The 17,008-nt window shown below is 44.8% G+C and overlaps 1 protein-coding gene across 1 annotated transcript in view; it reads right to left on the reverse strand.

Annotated features, from left to right (window-relative positions):
* The window catches only part of MTMR2 (myotubularin related protein 2), a 68,012-nt gene that overhangs the window by 18,347 nt on the left and 32,657 nt on the right, over window positions 1-17,008 (reverse strand). The window contains exons 3-7 of the mRNA XM_061991583.1: window positions 7,703-7,778; window positions 4,415-4,509; window positions 4,127-4,237; window positions 2,131-2,232; window positions 1,344-1,427 (exon numbers count right to left, since the gene is read on the reverse strand). Of these exons, the coding sequence (XP_061847567.1) occupies window positions 1,344-1,427; window positions 2,131-2,232; window positions 4,127-4,237; window positions 4,415-4,509; window positions 7,703-7,778 (468 nt within the window). The remainder of the gene's footprint in view (window positions 1-1,343; window positions 1,428-2,130; window positions 2,233-4,126; window positions 4,238-4,414; window positions 4,510-7,702; window positions 7,779-17,008) is intronic.

The raw sequence follows: 17,008 nt of genomic DNA on the forward strand, positions 1-17,008 counted from the left end.
CAGAGCCTGTCTCTACAAGATTTTAGATTGTGGTATCTCATTGCAGAACATGCAGGTTTTTGCTATGAAGACAGGGGAACTAAGATACATCTTGCTTTCCATTAGCAGCCTAGAAGCCAGCCATCTATCTCAGGCAGCTATTTTAGCAGGGAACAAATCACCCCCAACAGTCCAGTGCTCTCTCCCCATCTGTTAATGACAGGCCTAGATAACCAGTTTAGAAGACATGCCCAGAAAAAGGAATCTTTCCCTTTGGTTTTGGATGTGAGGAATCAGATGAACCACTAGGCTTAGGACAGTGGTCTGATTGTTATTTATTTTATGGGAAAACCCCAAATAAATCTTCAAATTCCATGGTTTAAAATTTCTTATTATTTTCCAAAAGAAAACTGGTTTTACCCTGTCAGATCTGGATGAGACAGAAGTTTACCGTGTCCAGGGCAATTGTGTCAACAAATGGTGCTGTTTCCTCTACTTGACAATGTTATGACAAGAGTGATTTCCTTACAAAATACAAAATTCTCCCATCTTTTCTCCAAAGCAGGAGCACTGGAATTTTTACCATAGTGTTCCTAATTGACAGCCTGACACTTCATAATCATTAATACCTTTGACCAGTCCACTCTGGACACATTACAACTGTCTGTTCTAAGTTATGGTTAATCACAACACTCTCTAGGCTGATCCTTGTGCTGATTCCCCAAGTAAATTAAGGCATTCTACATTTATTATTTTTCCTTCTATGTTCCTGTTTGAGACAGGAAGAAATGGAAAGAATCAAAACTGAAACATAAGAAAAAACTATTTCACTGTTGAGGTGAGGGAGCCCTGGCACAGGCTGCCCAGAGGGGTTGTGGAGTCTCCTTCCTTGGAGGTCTTCAAGACCCACCTGGACATGTTCCTGTGCAATCTGATCTAGGTGACCCTGCTTCTGCAGGGGGGTTGGACTAGATCTCTAAAGGTCCGTTCCAACCCTACCATTCTATGATTCTATGATACAAGCAAACACTAAGGTGTGATAGTCAACAGTGGGATGCCTGTACCTGCCAAACACATCCTCTGATCCTCGCCACCACTGGCTGATAACTAAGCCAGAGAAACAGGTTTTTTCTACCAAAGTCTGAAATCAGCTCTCTGCAGCCTGAGTAATTTCTACCAGTGGATGCTACTGTCTCTAAAGCTGTATTGCTGCCACCAGTCACTGCAGTGTAGAGAACAATGTCCTAACGCAGCCTGCACTACACTTGTCAGGAGGACCCTTCTCTGTTCCACAGGGCCTGTAATTGCATAGAGTCTCATTTGAAGAGGAAAGAAGATGAGGAAGGACGTGACACAATACCCACCTGTCTTCTGTACTCCCAAGTGGGGTCATACACCTTCCATCCATTTTCTGGGAAAACCTCTTTGTACTCAAATGCAAAAAGTGGCTGAAAGAAAGAAAGAAAAATGACCATTAAGAGCCCACTCAGAGCCTATTTTCAGGATGTTTGATATCTCAAATAGTAACTCATGACTCGTTCCTTTTCTGCTGCTGTACTGCTTGTCTTCTAGGGCTTTGTGAAAAAGATTAAGGCACTCTCTGTAGCAGGTAATTAGCACAACAATGTACTTTCCTCTATACCCCTGATCCTGCTTGTCTATTACCTAGTACTTCATGAACAAAAGAAGCTCATTATTAAAAGAGAGAAAGAAAAGACTACTCAAGCAAGAACTCTCTTACATATTAAGAACTTGATCCTTTCAACCAGGATTTGAAGCAACAATTGCAGTGTCATAACATGACAGAGCAGAGGATCTGCATTCCAGATTTGGAGCAGTGCAGTCACCATTACCTGTAAAGCTCTGATGTGTAATGCTCACTGTGCTTTGAATCATTTCCTTCTGTTAGGAGGATGTCTCAGTAAGTTATTCTCCATGCATGGAGAATTCCAGCCCCAGGATAGTATTTTCCCTGTTTTCTACAATCTAAACTCCTGGGGAATTAATTCTACCAAAGCCTTAAACACCAGTATTTCTCCTCCTTCAGCAAAATGCACCCTATGTAAACATTGTACCAAGTAGGTGGGGCTGAACAAACCAGCTTACTGACACTCTGTGTCTTTTGGTAAAAATTGAAAGTAAAATACTTACCAGATTGTTTGAAACTGGGAAAGCATATTTCATCAGGTTCTCAAATATGGATCGTCTCGTTCTGCCTTCGGGCTTATGAGCAAACCGCAGGCTTCGGATGTCCTGGGGAAAAAGGAGGGGAATCAAAGGGCAGGTCTCTGAACCACTTCAAAATCCACAGAAAATCCAAAAGCCAGCATTCAAAATAGGGTCACACTTTCTAGTACTGGTTTAGTATCACACTGTGAACACTGTTGTAGTGTGACTCTGGGCTTGGTAGGCCTGATGGCAGCACCCTGCCTCCTCATGAAGCTCTCTGCTTGTTCAATGTCTGGGGTGCACCCTGCTCAAGGAGCAGCCACCTCTGATGGGCAGGGCTTTGTGAGATACACTTCCCTGCTCTCATTGGGCTCTCACGCTGAGCTGTGCCAGACAGCTGGAAGGAACTGCCTCACAAAGTGCCTCCATAGAGCTGCTGCATGGAGGGTGCCTGTCCAGCCACCTTGGTGCAAAGCAACCAATGCCACCTCCCTCTAAAGCTTCCATCTCTCAGGGCACTCAAGAGGGTGTCTTGAAACTGAGAACTCCTCCACTTTGTGCTGCAGCAGTTTCCACAAAGAGTGGTAACCCAGGACCTCCTTTCCTTACTCATCTACAAAATCAGATTCAGAAACTAAATAAAGCATCTTTAAGATGCCAAGATTTTCTAGCCAAGCCTACAACTCCAACACTTGTAGTAAACAGTTCAAAAGCCACCAGCAAGAAATGAGCTATCAAGTTCATGCATGAGAAGATGGTGCAGCAAGTCAGAGAACGAGGTAAAGAGCTGCAGACTTATTAGCCTTCTCACAAAGCTGAGATCAGGTAATTGACAGAGAACATTTCAGGATGTATAAGTTGCATCTGGACTACTCTGTTATTACACTACACTGCTCTGCACATCTTGGACCAAGCAGGTTGACACACACACACACAGATATATATATATATATATGTTGTATAAGGCCAAGAAAGCTACAGTTCACTCCAAACCTGACCATGGGTGCAAGTTTGCATTTAGGTAAAATGGCTGAGGACTAGGAATCCAGATCAACACGGGGAACAAATCAGCTTGCCAACACAAGCACCCTTCAGTTAGCTGGGCAGGGAGCTGATGGTACCAACTGCTCTTCACTCAGCAGACCTGCAGCTTGGGACCCTGCTTAGCTTCCTGGTGCCTCAAAATCCCAGTAGTGACCAGATTGAGACTCATTTTCATTCCTCCATCTGCCATTATCCAGCAAGTGGCATCCTTTCAGCCTTGAGAAGGCTCTGACCAGAGCTCTAAGTACCCAAGACCTCCAAGGTTCAGAATGTCTCTCCCCACATGGCCACTGAGGGAAGCTGAGGGAAGCTGAGCAGGGGTATGGATTTAGGACTGGAAATGATGGCTTCATCTCCTTTGTGGGTCTGTACTAAGTAGACGTGAGTTGTCAATTTTTATTGACGTTTGAATTTCCACTGATTCCAAGGGCTCTTGAGAGGCACATGTGGAATATGTACTGCCTTGAAAGAAATGCAAGAACAGCCTTGAGGAGGACTGAATGCCGCTTGCCAGTCCCTCACCACAAAGCACAGCAGCAGGAGACACGAGCTAACAATTTAGGGGAAAACACGCGTCTTTCTTGCTCTTGAAATGAAAGTGAGTGAGACATCCTGTATTCCACAGTGACTGGGGTCTCCCTGGAATAGCCTGGCAGGCAACCCCAAGAACTGTCTTAGTGGGATGCAGGCCTATGCTTCCACTATGAAAAAAAGACATTACTTAGCACAAAAGTTCAGAATAAAGGTTCAGAGCTCATCCTGAATGAGGCGAGCTGGAGAATCCTGGAGATTACTTTTAAAATCAGATGTTTTTTGAAGCATGTGAAGTCATACTGACTGGAACAGTTTGCAGAACTTGCTATGCTACTACAGAGAAAACCTTTTAAAACAGATGTTCCCCTTCCCCTATTGTAAAACACAGATAAAAGTTTACCTTGCACACAATCTCCAGCCCATATGAATTCTCACCACGACTGGAAGCGCCTCCAATTTTCTCCACTCTGTTAATTACACCTAAAGATGCATCTAGGACAAAAGGAGGGTCCTGTAGACAGTTGAAATTTGTGAGTTTAAAAAGGGGAGGGGGGAAAATCCCCAGCTTCTGCTCTCTTAGGTCTATATTCCCAAACGTATAGCTATGACTCACATAGAATTACTCCCAAAGAACACCCAGGTCTAGAGATTGAGTAGCCAACAAAAGCAGATGGTTTCAAATGCTTACCCGTTCCATGCTTTTAAAATACAGCCTATAATTGGTAACAGTAAGGGTTCCTCTGATTGCTCCAGTGAAGGGGCAGATGTAAGTAACATCCTTAGCTTAAATAAAGAAGAAAAAAAGAAAGTTGTTAATGTATGGGAGTAAAATTATGTCAGCAAAATTATGACAGCAACAACATTCGGGGCTCTACTTTTCAGATCATGACATGAAAACAATCACAATCTGGGGTTCCAGCCTAGAGCTAACATGCAAGTTTCATTTCTGTGGAGAAGGTAGGAGTTTGGGTACAAACTGAACTCCAGGCAAGTACTACCACCTAGAATCCTACATTTGCAAAGAACTGCTACCCTTGTGAAAAAGACACTGTTTGGCTGCAAATTGTTCACTCTTCCCAAGCAAAGCACTGCCAGAAGCTGAGCACAAGAAGAGATGACAATTCCTGCCTGAATACATATATTTTAAGCTGACAACAACCTGCATTAAAAGCTAAGGATGGTCTGTAAGCTCATTTGTGGCACCAAGGGCAGGAGAAGGCAATTCTCCTACATGTGGCTTTTAGCATGCTTGGGTCCTTCAGCATAGCTGCACGCAGAGCCAGCCCTACGATGAAGGCCCTCATGCTAAAAGACAGCAAAGCTACAGGAATTACCAGCAGCCACAAATCTGTATAGCAGCCATGAATCTGTATAGCAGCCATGAATCTGTATGGCACCCAGCTGCCAGGGATTTTAAGACTGAAGTTAGCGATCAAGTTACTCTGCAACAATTCAATTATTTTTGAGCCTGAGTGATGGTGACTCAAAACAGTCCCCTTCTTAAAAGGCCTCAAATGTTTCTCACTTATTCCAGCTAAAGGCAAGAGGTGCTGCTGGTTTTTCACAGCAAACACCTCCCAACTGCCCTGCTGTTTTCCATCAATTAAAAATGTCAACATTTAAGTCGTTCCCAGCAGTGACCCATCACATCTTCTGCCCCTGAAGCAGTTGGCTGGCTGTGCCTTGGCAATGGTTTACGTTATGTTAATGACACCCCTCAAACACACTGAGATTCTTTCAGAAAGAGACTCACTGACCAGAGTTAGCAGATCCACAAAAAGAACTCCCCAGATCACCTTAATAATCCCAGGCCTCCAAACACCACGGGATCCATTTTGCAAGGGCTCTGTGAAGCAAGTAGGGCAGCTGGTCTCCCAGACAGCTGACAGCCACCACACACATGAGATGTGAGGCTACTGATGAGGGGGACCTGCATTTTTGCTACCTTTATCCCATGAGAATTAGGCTGGAGAGAGGGAGGGAGGGAGGAAGATTGCCTTACTCCAAGGCACTGACAACTCATATAATTAAATCATCCACACCTCAGCTCTGCTTCTGCCTAGTCTTCACTGACTCTTGAGATATGGAGAAGTATCCTTACAATATCAGAAGTGACTAATTCAGAGCAAAATATGTAGCACAGAATTTCTGGTTACAAACATAAAATAGATGTGCATATCCACACTGGTAATTTCATTATTTGTTTATTCATTTCAATTTACATGTGTTTGTTCAAAGGACAATTAAACACAAAATGCTTCTAGCCAGTTCTAATTAAACCAAGTGTTTCATTATTGGCCAATTATTAATCACCTCTTTTCAAAGACCAGTTTGACAGAGGTTTGAAAGCAGGCTCATGAAGCATAGTAAGGGTGAGGGCAGCCTGCCTGGTTTTTCCAGGAGTTCTCATTATTCAAAATGTAATTTTGAAATGTTTTTTAAAAAATAAACCAAAAGCTACTAAGAAGAGGAGTGTGCATTTCCATCTGAAAAGGAACAGGATCTCTGGGTAAAGAGGAAAGGTGCTAGAACAATGTTTTTCAAGGTATAGAATCTCAGGCACGATCTCAAACATTGGCCTTGCCAGCTTGGAGCCACATCACCTTTCACATTTGCATCTTATTAGCTTGGCTTCCTAAGGAAACGATTTCCCTTGATTACATTGCACATGTGCACAAGTACCTACTCACATGGCTTGTCTGACCTTAACCTCACCACAGCTGTATGATTTCAGCAGTCTCTATCTGATACATAGGGATCTCCAAGACATTAAAACGCTTCACTATGAGAATGGATGCCAGGTATAAAAGAGATGGTACTAGTGCTACTCCCAAGGGAAAGTCTAATCAGCTCAGTCTTTGCTGGATATGAGAATCCACATGTGAGAAAGATACTGAAAACCAGGACTTACTAATTCCTCTGTTTATGGAATTCTTGTCTGTGATAGAGCTAATCTTACCCTAGATTATTGAGCTGGCTGAAATACATTTTCTTCCCTTCCCTGTAAAATACAAAGATAATTCCATTTGCCCTTCTTGACAATTTTGACAGGAAGTATTTACTGCTGATGAATGAGTTCCTTTGCTACCTTTAACTTTTTGCTGGATCAGGCAGCTGCTCTCTGGACTACTCCAAAAGCCACCTAGTCTTGCTGACTTACGTGGCTCATCATATCATTTGTCAAAATACAAAACACTGGTAACTCTGATCTCTTAAACCATTCCCTGGGAACCCTTGCTGTCAGAGCTAACCGTGCCTGTGGAGCGAGTCAGACTGCAGTGCATGGTTGGAGTACAAGCTCAGGATCCTTAGGAAGGGAGGTAAAGGATTGAGCACGGAGGTGGGTTTGGGGTTTTTTTGTTATTGTTGGGTGTGAGGTTTTGGTGAGGTATTTTCACTTTTGGTTTGGGGTTTTTTTTTATTCTTAGGACTGAAGTTGCACTCTTCCATATCATTTTAAGAGGAAGACAACATGGTAAAAGTAGTGAATGCAAAATCTTTCACAGAAAATGAATCAAGAGGCTTACTCAGACTTTCAGAGTGGAGTACATCAGAAACCTGATGCATGTCAAAGTCTTATTAAAAAAAAAAAAAGAAAAAAGCCCCATCCCCCTCTCACAGCCAGTTCTCTGCAATAACACTGTAGCCTCTCCTGTAATCTGTGACACATTCGACACACAATTGTGCTGTGTCTGCAGAAGCTGCACAACTCAAAATAGTCAATCTGTGTCCTCTCGGAAGGCAGCAACTGCAAAGCTGTACAACCTACCTCATCACTCAGGCCAAGATATGTTGAATTGCCTGGTATTTGCTACATGCTAAGAGGAGACATGCAGTTATCTTGGCTCGTGATGCACAACAACTTGATTAATGAAACAACCTCATTTGATGTTGTTGGTGATTGACCACCAAGATATTTTGGACCACAGATAATCTATCTGGTCATCAGACAATAAGGGATTTCATCTTCACATACCCATGTCTTTAATGGTTTCTCCTGGTAGCAAAGGTGGCTCTTCCATTTCAGCCAATTTATTAGTCTCCCTCAGGACCTAGGCAAAAGACAGAAGCAGTAAAATAAACCAATTACATTTTCATAAACCAAGAAGTTCACAGTTACCTGCAACAGATCAATAATATCAAGAAAACAAACATTCAAAGACTTTCAGGTACTGCCTAGTATCTCAGCCTCTGCAAGGTCAACATAAAGCCTGTGAAAGACCTCCACACATAGCACTGAGTGTGCAACTGGGCCACACACAGTACTTAAGTGAGGATGCCTGTGGTGGAGAAGTGGTTTGAAGCAGGCCCTGTGCTTTGGCAGTACATTTCCCACGTGGTTTCCTTTCATGCGCCAACTCTCTCCAGCCCATTGTCATGGGTCTAACTCTTCATCCACACAGTTACACACAGAAGCAAAAGGATCGGTTCCTTTCCTGGCTGAAGTGATCAACTGTTACCATGATTATAAAAAGTATTAAGTATAGCAATTTCTAGTTTACACTGAGGAAAGTCAAAAGGGACATCTTGTCATACCGCTGTCTTCAGTAAGGGTCTGACAACTGCAAAGGCCCTAATTTGACTCAATAGTAGTGACTTGCTGCAAAGGTTGTATTTTGAAGGCACGTAAAGGAGGTAGTTTAGATTTTCTGGGGCTGCCAACTGACCTCTCCTCCTCTTTCCCTTGGGATAAAGTTATAAGACAGGGCATTACTTGATTTGTTTACACAAAGTTTTTCACAGAACCAGTTACTATCATGAGGAGAACGACATTTTAGGAAGGCATGGCTGCAACTACAAAAGCTTTAACCTGAGGTCTAAACATATGGTAAGAAGTAGAGGAGAAGAGAGAAGATTGAGTCTATATGGCCAAATGCAGATGGATTTAACCACATTGCCCATGCCTCGAACTGACCAAATGATTACAACCACAGCAGTTCACCAGTTGCTCAAACTAGTAACAAGAGAGCAGGTAAGTTAGTCCAGACTCTGCCTCATGCTGCAGCAGCCACAAGAGTTTTGAGTTTAAAGTTGGTGTGCATCCCATCCAGAGGACACAGGCAGAGAGAGCTCATGTCTGCTCACAATGTGTAGGCTCACTCAAAAAAGCTTTCTTTATCTTAATGTGAGGAAAAAGAAAGACTTGTTTTAATTCGATAACAGGAAATCCTTGCAAAGAAAATTCAAAGACACGGCCTAAAGTGGTACTCCAGAACCTGACACATCTGTGGTCAACTTTCATGTACAATCAAGCCAGAGGGAAAGCCTCAGGGAAGGAAAATTACCTAAAGTATTAAAAAAAGAAAACAAAACTCAAAGAACTCTCATGCCACAATAAAAGCATGTTCCAGCATTCTCACACAACAGATTGATATTTAGATGAAAAGATTAACAAGATCAAAGCCTTCTTGAGAACAAGCCGTACATTTTAAAAAATGCATTCAAAAGACTCTTAAAAAACAAATAAAATAAAAACAAGCACAGTCCTGGTTTCCTAACAGGAACCTCACAACTGTCCCCACTTAGGCCAGGTCTTACCAAGGAGATTGACAGAGCAGTTGGACTGGTGTCCACAGCATGGGTAGAGGGAGGTCGCCATCGACAGAGCTCAGACTGGCAGCACTGAGCTTGCAGGAAAGTGTCTCCTTCCCCACGCTAGCAGAAACAAAGTTTTGCTGGTATAACTAGCAGAAGTCTATACTGAGGACCTCTTGTCAGCACAGCTGTGTTGGCCAAAGATCATACATCCTGTCCAAGCCGTGACTGACAGCCTCCCCAACAAAGGCCTGTGCTGTAGATCAACTCCCGTGTGTCAATTTTTGTGCTTGAGTAACAGCCTTGACAGTAGCAGGATAACATCTGGGTTAGGCCAAATGAGACAGGCACTTCTGGCCAAGGTGTCCATGAGAGGTGGGCATGTTTGTGGCCCTTTATCTTTGGAAGGACATCGTTCAGGCTGTGATTACAAGTTCTCTGAGAAGGCCCATGCCCTAGAGAGCCAGCAGCAGCTGCCCTCACTGCTCTCCTGTAGATCTTGGCTGGAGCATGGGCAGAGGGAAACATTTGGAGGACTGGGATGTATCTTAAGGCAAAACAAGTGTGAGGTAAGATACGTAGAAAGCATTTGGTATGACAATGAGCTGCTGTGGTCACTAGATGGGCAGTGCTTGGGTGGGTTTTACACACTGTACTGCAGCGGAGACAGAGAAGGCAGGAAACGGCAAGCAGTATAAGACAAAGACCTCCATGTCAACACCATGCTGCAAAAACAAGGTTGAAAACTGTCATGGTTTGACATGATAGCCTTTTCTGGTAAGGGGGAAGGGGACTTAAAGATGGCTCCTGTAAGTAATTGCTGAAAACTCTCCCCAGCTCTGAGCCAGATCCACTTCTGGGGCTGAGACAATTAGATGCCTCCGTGATCACTTTTTAAGTAGAAGTCTGAAGAGGAGGCTTCTTCCTCCTTCTTCCTGTTTCTTCCATCTCTTCTTTTTCTTCTGGCTGGTGGTGGTGCAAGGAGTAGGAACAGTGAGAGAAACAACCATGCGGGCTCCAAGGTCAGTGATTAAAGAGGAGGAGATGTGCTGGAGCAGAGACTCCCCTGCATTCTATGGAGAGAACTGGTGAAGCTGAGATTTATTTTCATTTCTTTAAAGACCCCACATCAGTGGTAGAGACTCATTTTGATAATGACCCCATATCAGGGCAGAGACTCATTCTGCTGAAGCTGGCCCCGGACCAGGGACAGTGATTCACTTCATTAAAGGCCCCGAGCCAGGGACAGTGACTATGGCTGGAGGAGGCCGTGTCCTGTGGGAGGGACCCAACCACTTCACTGCAGACCCCGAGCCAGGGGCAGTGATTTTATTCTTTATCACTATGGCCAGAGCAGGCTGTGCCCTGATGAAGGGACTCAATATCCACAGCTGTAACTGTGGGGAAGAACCCATGACAAAGCAGCTCATTAAACTTATGCCCAGAAGAGGCCTTGTCCCAAGAGAGGGACCCTGTAACTGCAGAAACTGCAACCGCGGTGAAGAATCCACTCCAGAGATATTCACCAAGGACTGTGTCCCGTGTGAGGGACCCTGTATAGGCAGAAGCTGCAGCTGTTGGGAGCAACCCACACCAGAGAAGTTCATTAAGGACTGTGTTCCAGGGGAGGAACCCCGTGTTGGAGCAGGGGAAGAATGCCAGGAGTCATCCTCATCTGAGAAGACAGAAGCGGCAAAGCCCATCTGTGAGAGACTGACCACATCCCCCACTCCCTGCCCCCCTGAGCCGTTGTCGGGGGAGGAGGTAGAGATATCGGGAGCAGTGAGCTGGGCCCGGGAAGAAAGGAGGGATGGGGAGGGAGATCTTAAAGTGCTGGTTGTAATTTTCTCATCATCCTACTCCGTTTTTGCTTTTATTCTGTTCTGTCTCTTGTAGAATAAACTTTCCTACTTTCCTCTCTAAGTCGAGTACTGGAGTCTATTTTGCCCAGAACCATAATTGGTAGTGAGCCCTCCCTGCCCTTGTCTCAATCCACAACAACCTTGCTTATCTTTTTACTCCCATTTTGCTGGGGACTCTGTCATCCTAACGAGGGTGGGGGTGAATGGGGGTGCCGAGCAAGAGACTGTCGTGGTGCTGCTGTGCTAGCTGGGCCAAATCACGACAAATCTTTTTTGGTTTAAAACCTCCTCTAAGTCTAATAATATCCATTTGCTCACTCGCATCTCTGCAAAGTGGAGTCCCCAGGGTCAGAGGAAATGGTTAGCGATCCAATCCTGCACTCACTTCAACACAGGGCAGTGGACAGATGGCCTCCTGGAATCACAGCAATTCAAGGCCAACAGCTTCTGCCTCCTTGACCTCTCCCTCCCCCTCTTTTTTTAACTTCTCTTTTTCTGGTACAGCGTCGAGGACTAAAGACATTTTCACCATCCCTCAACTGACCTCAGCCACATGACCTACCTCAGGTAACACAGCATCGACTGCCTTCACAATGATTTCAAAGTGGGCACAAGCACAGCCATCTCTCCCCAGAGGCTGAGACAGACACCGCCAGAAAGCCCAGGAAAAACACTTCTCTGGTGTGCAGGTCTCTGCAGCATCTGCCCAGCTCTAGACCTTGAACAAGCCTCCTAGTTAGAATGTGAACACTTGAAACCTGTCCTGGCAGAAACTGAGAAATGAACAGCAGGCGTTTTCCACCTCCATCAATGGCTCCTTGAAACCAACTCAGGGAAATGCAATCTGTGTGCAGCTGACAATGCATGCAGCAGGCAAATGAGAAGACATTTGGGGCAGCACTAAAGAACAGGCGTTGGCAAGAGGGAGAAAAAGTAGCTGGATAAGAGGAGTTTTGGAAACAGCAAGTGAGAGGAATGGGATGCACACAGAGCTCTGGGAGGACACTAACACCATAGATGGACCCTCTGTCCCTTATATGACTAATGAAATGACATGAAAAGCCCTTCCATCCTGCTGCCATCCTCTCCTTCCCCCTACAAATCCAGAAATGGTTCATTAAACTGTAAGAAAAATATTTCTTTTAACATTAACCTATTTCCAATATTCTAAAAATAACACTCCTAGGCCACGATTTTACCCTCTGCAAATCTTGCAAAATGAAATTCAGAGCTGCAGTGAGGCAAGGAAGCGGGAAGGGGAGCCAGGGACATGACTGCAGCAGCCTGGCTGTAGGAAAACAGCTGCCTACTGATGCTTGTGAGGCAGGTACCATATATATCTGTAAATGAAATGTTCCACCTTTGTGTGCCTCAGGTTTTTTAATTGTTCAGTGGGAACAAAATCAAAGAGTGCTTAGAGATCTGCGAGGAGGTCCCAGCCAGAGCTGGGCAGAAGCAGCATTACTTAGGAACAAGACCATGCTGATGTCAAGCTACACGTTGGCCATGTCTATAAGAAACAAACATAACCACCAAAATCAGGAAACTAGTTTGCCTCTCCTCTAAGCCCAACAACGTCTTGTTACCTTTCCCCACAAAAAGACTATGTTTGGTTACTGAATTTCTGCAGGAACTAAGAGTTCAGTTAAAAAACAGAATAATCTTTATGTCTGTCTCAAGTTGGCTGATGACACCAAACTGGGAGGACTGGCTGATTCCCCAGAAGGCTGTGCTGCTATTCAGTGGGATCTCAACCAGCTTGAGAGTTGGGCAGAGAAGAACTTCATCAGGTTCAACAAGGACAAGTGCAGAGTCCTGCATCTGTGGAGGAACAACCCCACGCACCAGTACAGGCTGGGGATTGACCTGCTGGAGAGCAGCTCTGCAGAGAGAGACTTGGGAGTCTGGGTTGACAGAAAACTGAACATGAGCCAGCAATGTGCCCTCGTGGCCAAGAAGGCCAATGGCATCCTGGGATGCATCAAGGAGAGTGTGGCCAGCAGGTCGAGAGAGGTTCTGCCCCCCCTCTACTCTTCTCTGGTGAGGCGTCATCTGGAGTCCTGTGTCCAGTTCTGAGCTCCCCAGCTCCAGAGAGACGGGGAACTTCTAGAGAGTCTGGTAGAGGTCTACCAAGATGATCAGGGGACTGGAGCATCTGTCTTGTGAGGAAAGGCTATGGGACCTGGAAGTGTTCAGCCTGGAGAAGAAAAGACTGAGACGAGCCCTTACCAACATTTCTAAATACTGAACACATTGGTGTCGAAAGGATGGGACCAGTCTTTTTTCTGTAGTGCCCAGCGACAGGACAAGGAGTAACAGGTACAAGCTGGAACACAGGAAGTTCCACTGGAGCATGAGGAAAAACTTCTCTCCTGTGACGGTGAGGGAGCCCTGGCACAGGCTGCCCAGGGTGTGGAGTCTCCTTCTCTGGAGGTTTCCAAACCTGCCTGGACACGTTCCTATGTGATCTGATTGAGGTCAACCTGCCCTAGGTGGGGGTTGGACTGGATGATCTTTAGAGGTCCTTCACAACTCCTACCGTTCTGGGATTCTGTGCAATTCTGTCTTCTTCTATCAAGTAACATCATCTACCCATTCCACTCATCAGCAGCTCTCCTAGATAAAACAGCATGGGAGTACCTTAGCATCCAAAAACAAGCCCTGTCTAGCTCCGAGGGTGTGAGGACTTCATGACACCACTTAACTTTGTTCTCTGCTCAAGCAGCATGTCGGCAGAACAAACCCACACTGGCTACATTTAACAGCCACTTCCCTTACTCCAAGATCCCATCTTGTGTTAGCTCCAGCCCACTTACCCATGGCTGAAGGTGCAGAGCTTTTTCATGCCCTCCCACCTGTAGCACCTAAGGCAAGGAAACCCTGATGCTGTATTGTTGACACAAGCTCCAGATCTTGGCAACAAAACAATCACCTCCTTTGCTTGAATGCCTTGGGTCAGGGGGAGAGGTTTAGATCCTGGTAAAAAGGTAAGACTGCTCCCTGCCTCTTACTTTTTCACACTGCAATTCAGAGTACTGCAGTTCTGTCAAGCCTCTGCCCATGTGTTCACAAGCCTCCTAAGACAGCAGCCAGCATGCTGCTCCAAAAAACCCTCTCCTGATGGACATCCCCACATGACTTGTGTATGTAGCTCATCCCAAGTGGCTACAGCCAACTCAGTGGTACAGAGTCCTAAGAGTTAGGACTAACTCTCAGTACAGGGTCTCTGAGGTCTGCACATTGCTGAACACTGCTCCAGAAGGACATGAATGCATCAAACTCTATATTCAAGGTGTGTTTTTTCCTGTGAACAAAACAACTGATATGTTTTCCTCCTACATTGCCCATGAGGTATTTGCCTACCAGCAGAGCTGCACAGCCAGGATGACACCACATGCCCTGCGCTGGCTGAGAACAAGCCAGCATAGCCTCCTCTTCTTCAAGCCACCAGCACTGCAATTGCTCCTTTGTCTAGTTCAGTCAAGATCCCTGAGATCCCTTAATGGCTTTTTTTAATGGCTGTTTTTCTATAACCTGGATCATTTCACCAGGGCTGGCTTGAGTCATGACTACAGAAGCAACTCAATGGGTGTAAACCCAAAGTAAGGAAAGGAGAACTGCCAGACTACGGACACTTTGTCCCTGGACATTTGTAGCATACACCTCCAGATAACAAGAATGCATGAAGAGAGCACCTGAGATTCTCCTAGCCATCTTCCAGTTACTCTTTCTCTTGAATATTTGAAGCCTGAAACCCACAGACCAAGGTTAGGGGTTTTTGGCTTCATGCAACTTAAGGTTTGCATTATCAAATTACTATGCAACAGTTCTCCCAAGTCTGCAAAGATCCTTCTGTCCTGAATCACAATCAGAATGAACAAAAAGAATCTTTTTTGGCTTAGACAAAATTAAAATGTACCCTTTTTGTGATTCCCCCCCTCCCCCCTGAGTTAATCTCTCCTTGGTAACCTCCTACACACTCCAAACCACTTTGCACATTTTGAGCAGGTTTGTGAGGCATAAAGCCACAGCACTGGTGTGACGTGTCCTATCTCGCACCATGTCCACCTTGCTCCCACATTATTCCTTTCCTCAAACTACTTCTGCCCTGACTATTCAAAAGACAAGCTCTCCAGGCTCAGAGCTGCTTTTGTTCCAGCCACACATAGTCCTGTTCCATGTTTCCTACAGCAGGAAGCCAGCCTTTTAACTGGTCCCTTGACATACTTATATACTCTGTCTGTACAGACAAACATTACACACACACACACACACAGTCCCTTTGCATTTGCAGCCCCTTAACTCATAGGTTTAGCACATGAACCTCATGAGCACACACTGGTCAGCAGGAAGAGGTGGGGTATATGTTGCAGGGACAGGAATGTGCATGTTGTACATGTGTGTGTGCAAGAATTAATAGCTTTTAAAAACATGCAGCTGTTCAAATTATGGGTGAAATATGGATTAGAAACTCAACAGCCAAGTGAGAGTTTTTATCACCTACAGGAAAATACTTGTCTGATACTTTGAATTTTTCATGGGCTATCAAGGAATATGCTGCTTGTAATCTTTCCTTCCTCCCCAACTCTTCCTTTTTTTTTTTTTTTAATGTCTTTCTCTCAAGGACTGGCACGTGATTAAATGTACTCCTGAATCAGCACTCTTGCCACTATGCAGGCAGGGTAGTCAGTAAACTGTAGGAATATCCATTTCACCTCAAATCAGAGACCTACATCTGAGCTAGAAAACCTGAGAGCTCTGTTCAGGCAGTTAGAAAGCAGAAGACCTAAGAGATTCGCCGTTAGGATGAGTGTCTGCCTGCTCACTCAAGGCAGAGAGCTAGGATATGGAACCCTGATGCAGATTGCCACATGTGGTAGACCAAATCCCATCTCTGGTACTTCACTGCAGCCAGGACAGCAGTGCCCAATCTCCTGGACACCCCAGCACAACTGAGCAGTCACAATCTGTACTTTGTAGACACGTCTCAATTTTCTCTGTGCAGAGAGGCAGGATGGGCATGAGCCAGCTCCATGAACTTCATTAAAACAGGCATTGACTCCAGAGCTTGTAGGTTTGTTCTCATTAGCCAAGTTACCAGGGTCAGCCTTTGGGCCAGGGCTAGCTCCTTTCTGCTGTCTCGGAGAACCGCAGGAGGGCAGTCAGTCTTCCTGCCAAGGCATAGCCAGAGGTCCTGTCCATACTTGACAGGTTTTTAAATTTATTTTCTTTGTAAATCAAGAGCAAAAGGTTCACACTTAGGTAACCAACGTTTTTCTCCTTCCAAATGCCTTTTGGTGGTCTCAGACCACGTTCACTTGTTTCTTCCCCCGAATTGCCCACTCCATCCCTCTCCTCTTTCATGGTTGTTACCATGGAAGTTAATCAATGAGGGACAGTGACACTATGGCAGGTGTATCAGGATGTGTCATTACCCCAATGACTGTAAAAGCCTCTGAAACAAAACAGATACAGAAGCTCTTTGCATTCACCTGAAAAAAACCACAGAGGTCTAATTCTGTCCTGCTGATGTTGACAGACGCTGCAGAACTGAAACAAATATGTGCAGAAACAAGATCAATATGCTTAGAGTATTTTTTCATTGGCTTCTTCTCTAAATTAAACATCTCTTATAACAAAAAAGGTACATTTTTTTCTAGCATTTTGCTGCTTAGATGCTTCTGTCTTCTCAATGGTCAATTAGAAGGACCACAGAATAGTAGTCGTGCTTATGTGACAAATCCTTCTGCAGATTGCAAGTGCTGCCATTTATGGCTATTTCAAGTGTACTTTGAGAAGATTTGTGTGCTACATATCCTACTGGAAATGCAATAAAACAGAAATTGAGCAAGTAAAGGGACTTTGTTGATTATTTTTGAGTCATT

This window comes from Colius striatus, chromosome 1, assembly GCF_028858725.1.
Source record: "Colius striatus isolate bColStr4 chromosome 1, bColStr4.1.hap1, whole genome shotgun sequence".
In the NCBI taxonomy this organism is placed as follows: domain Eukaryota; kingdom Metazoa; phylum Chordata; class Aves; order Coliiformes; family Coliidae; genus Colius; species Colius striatus.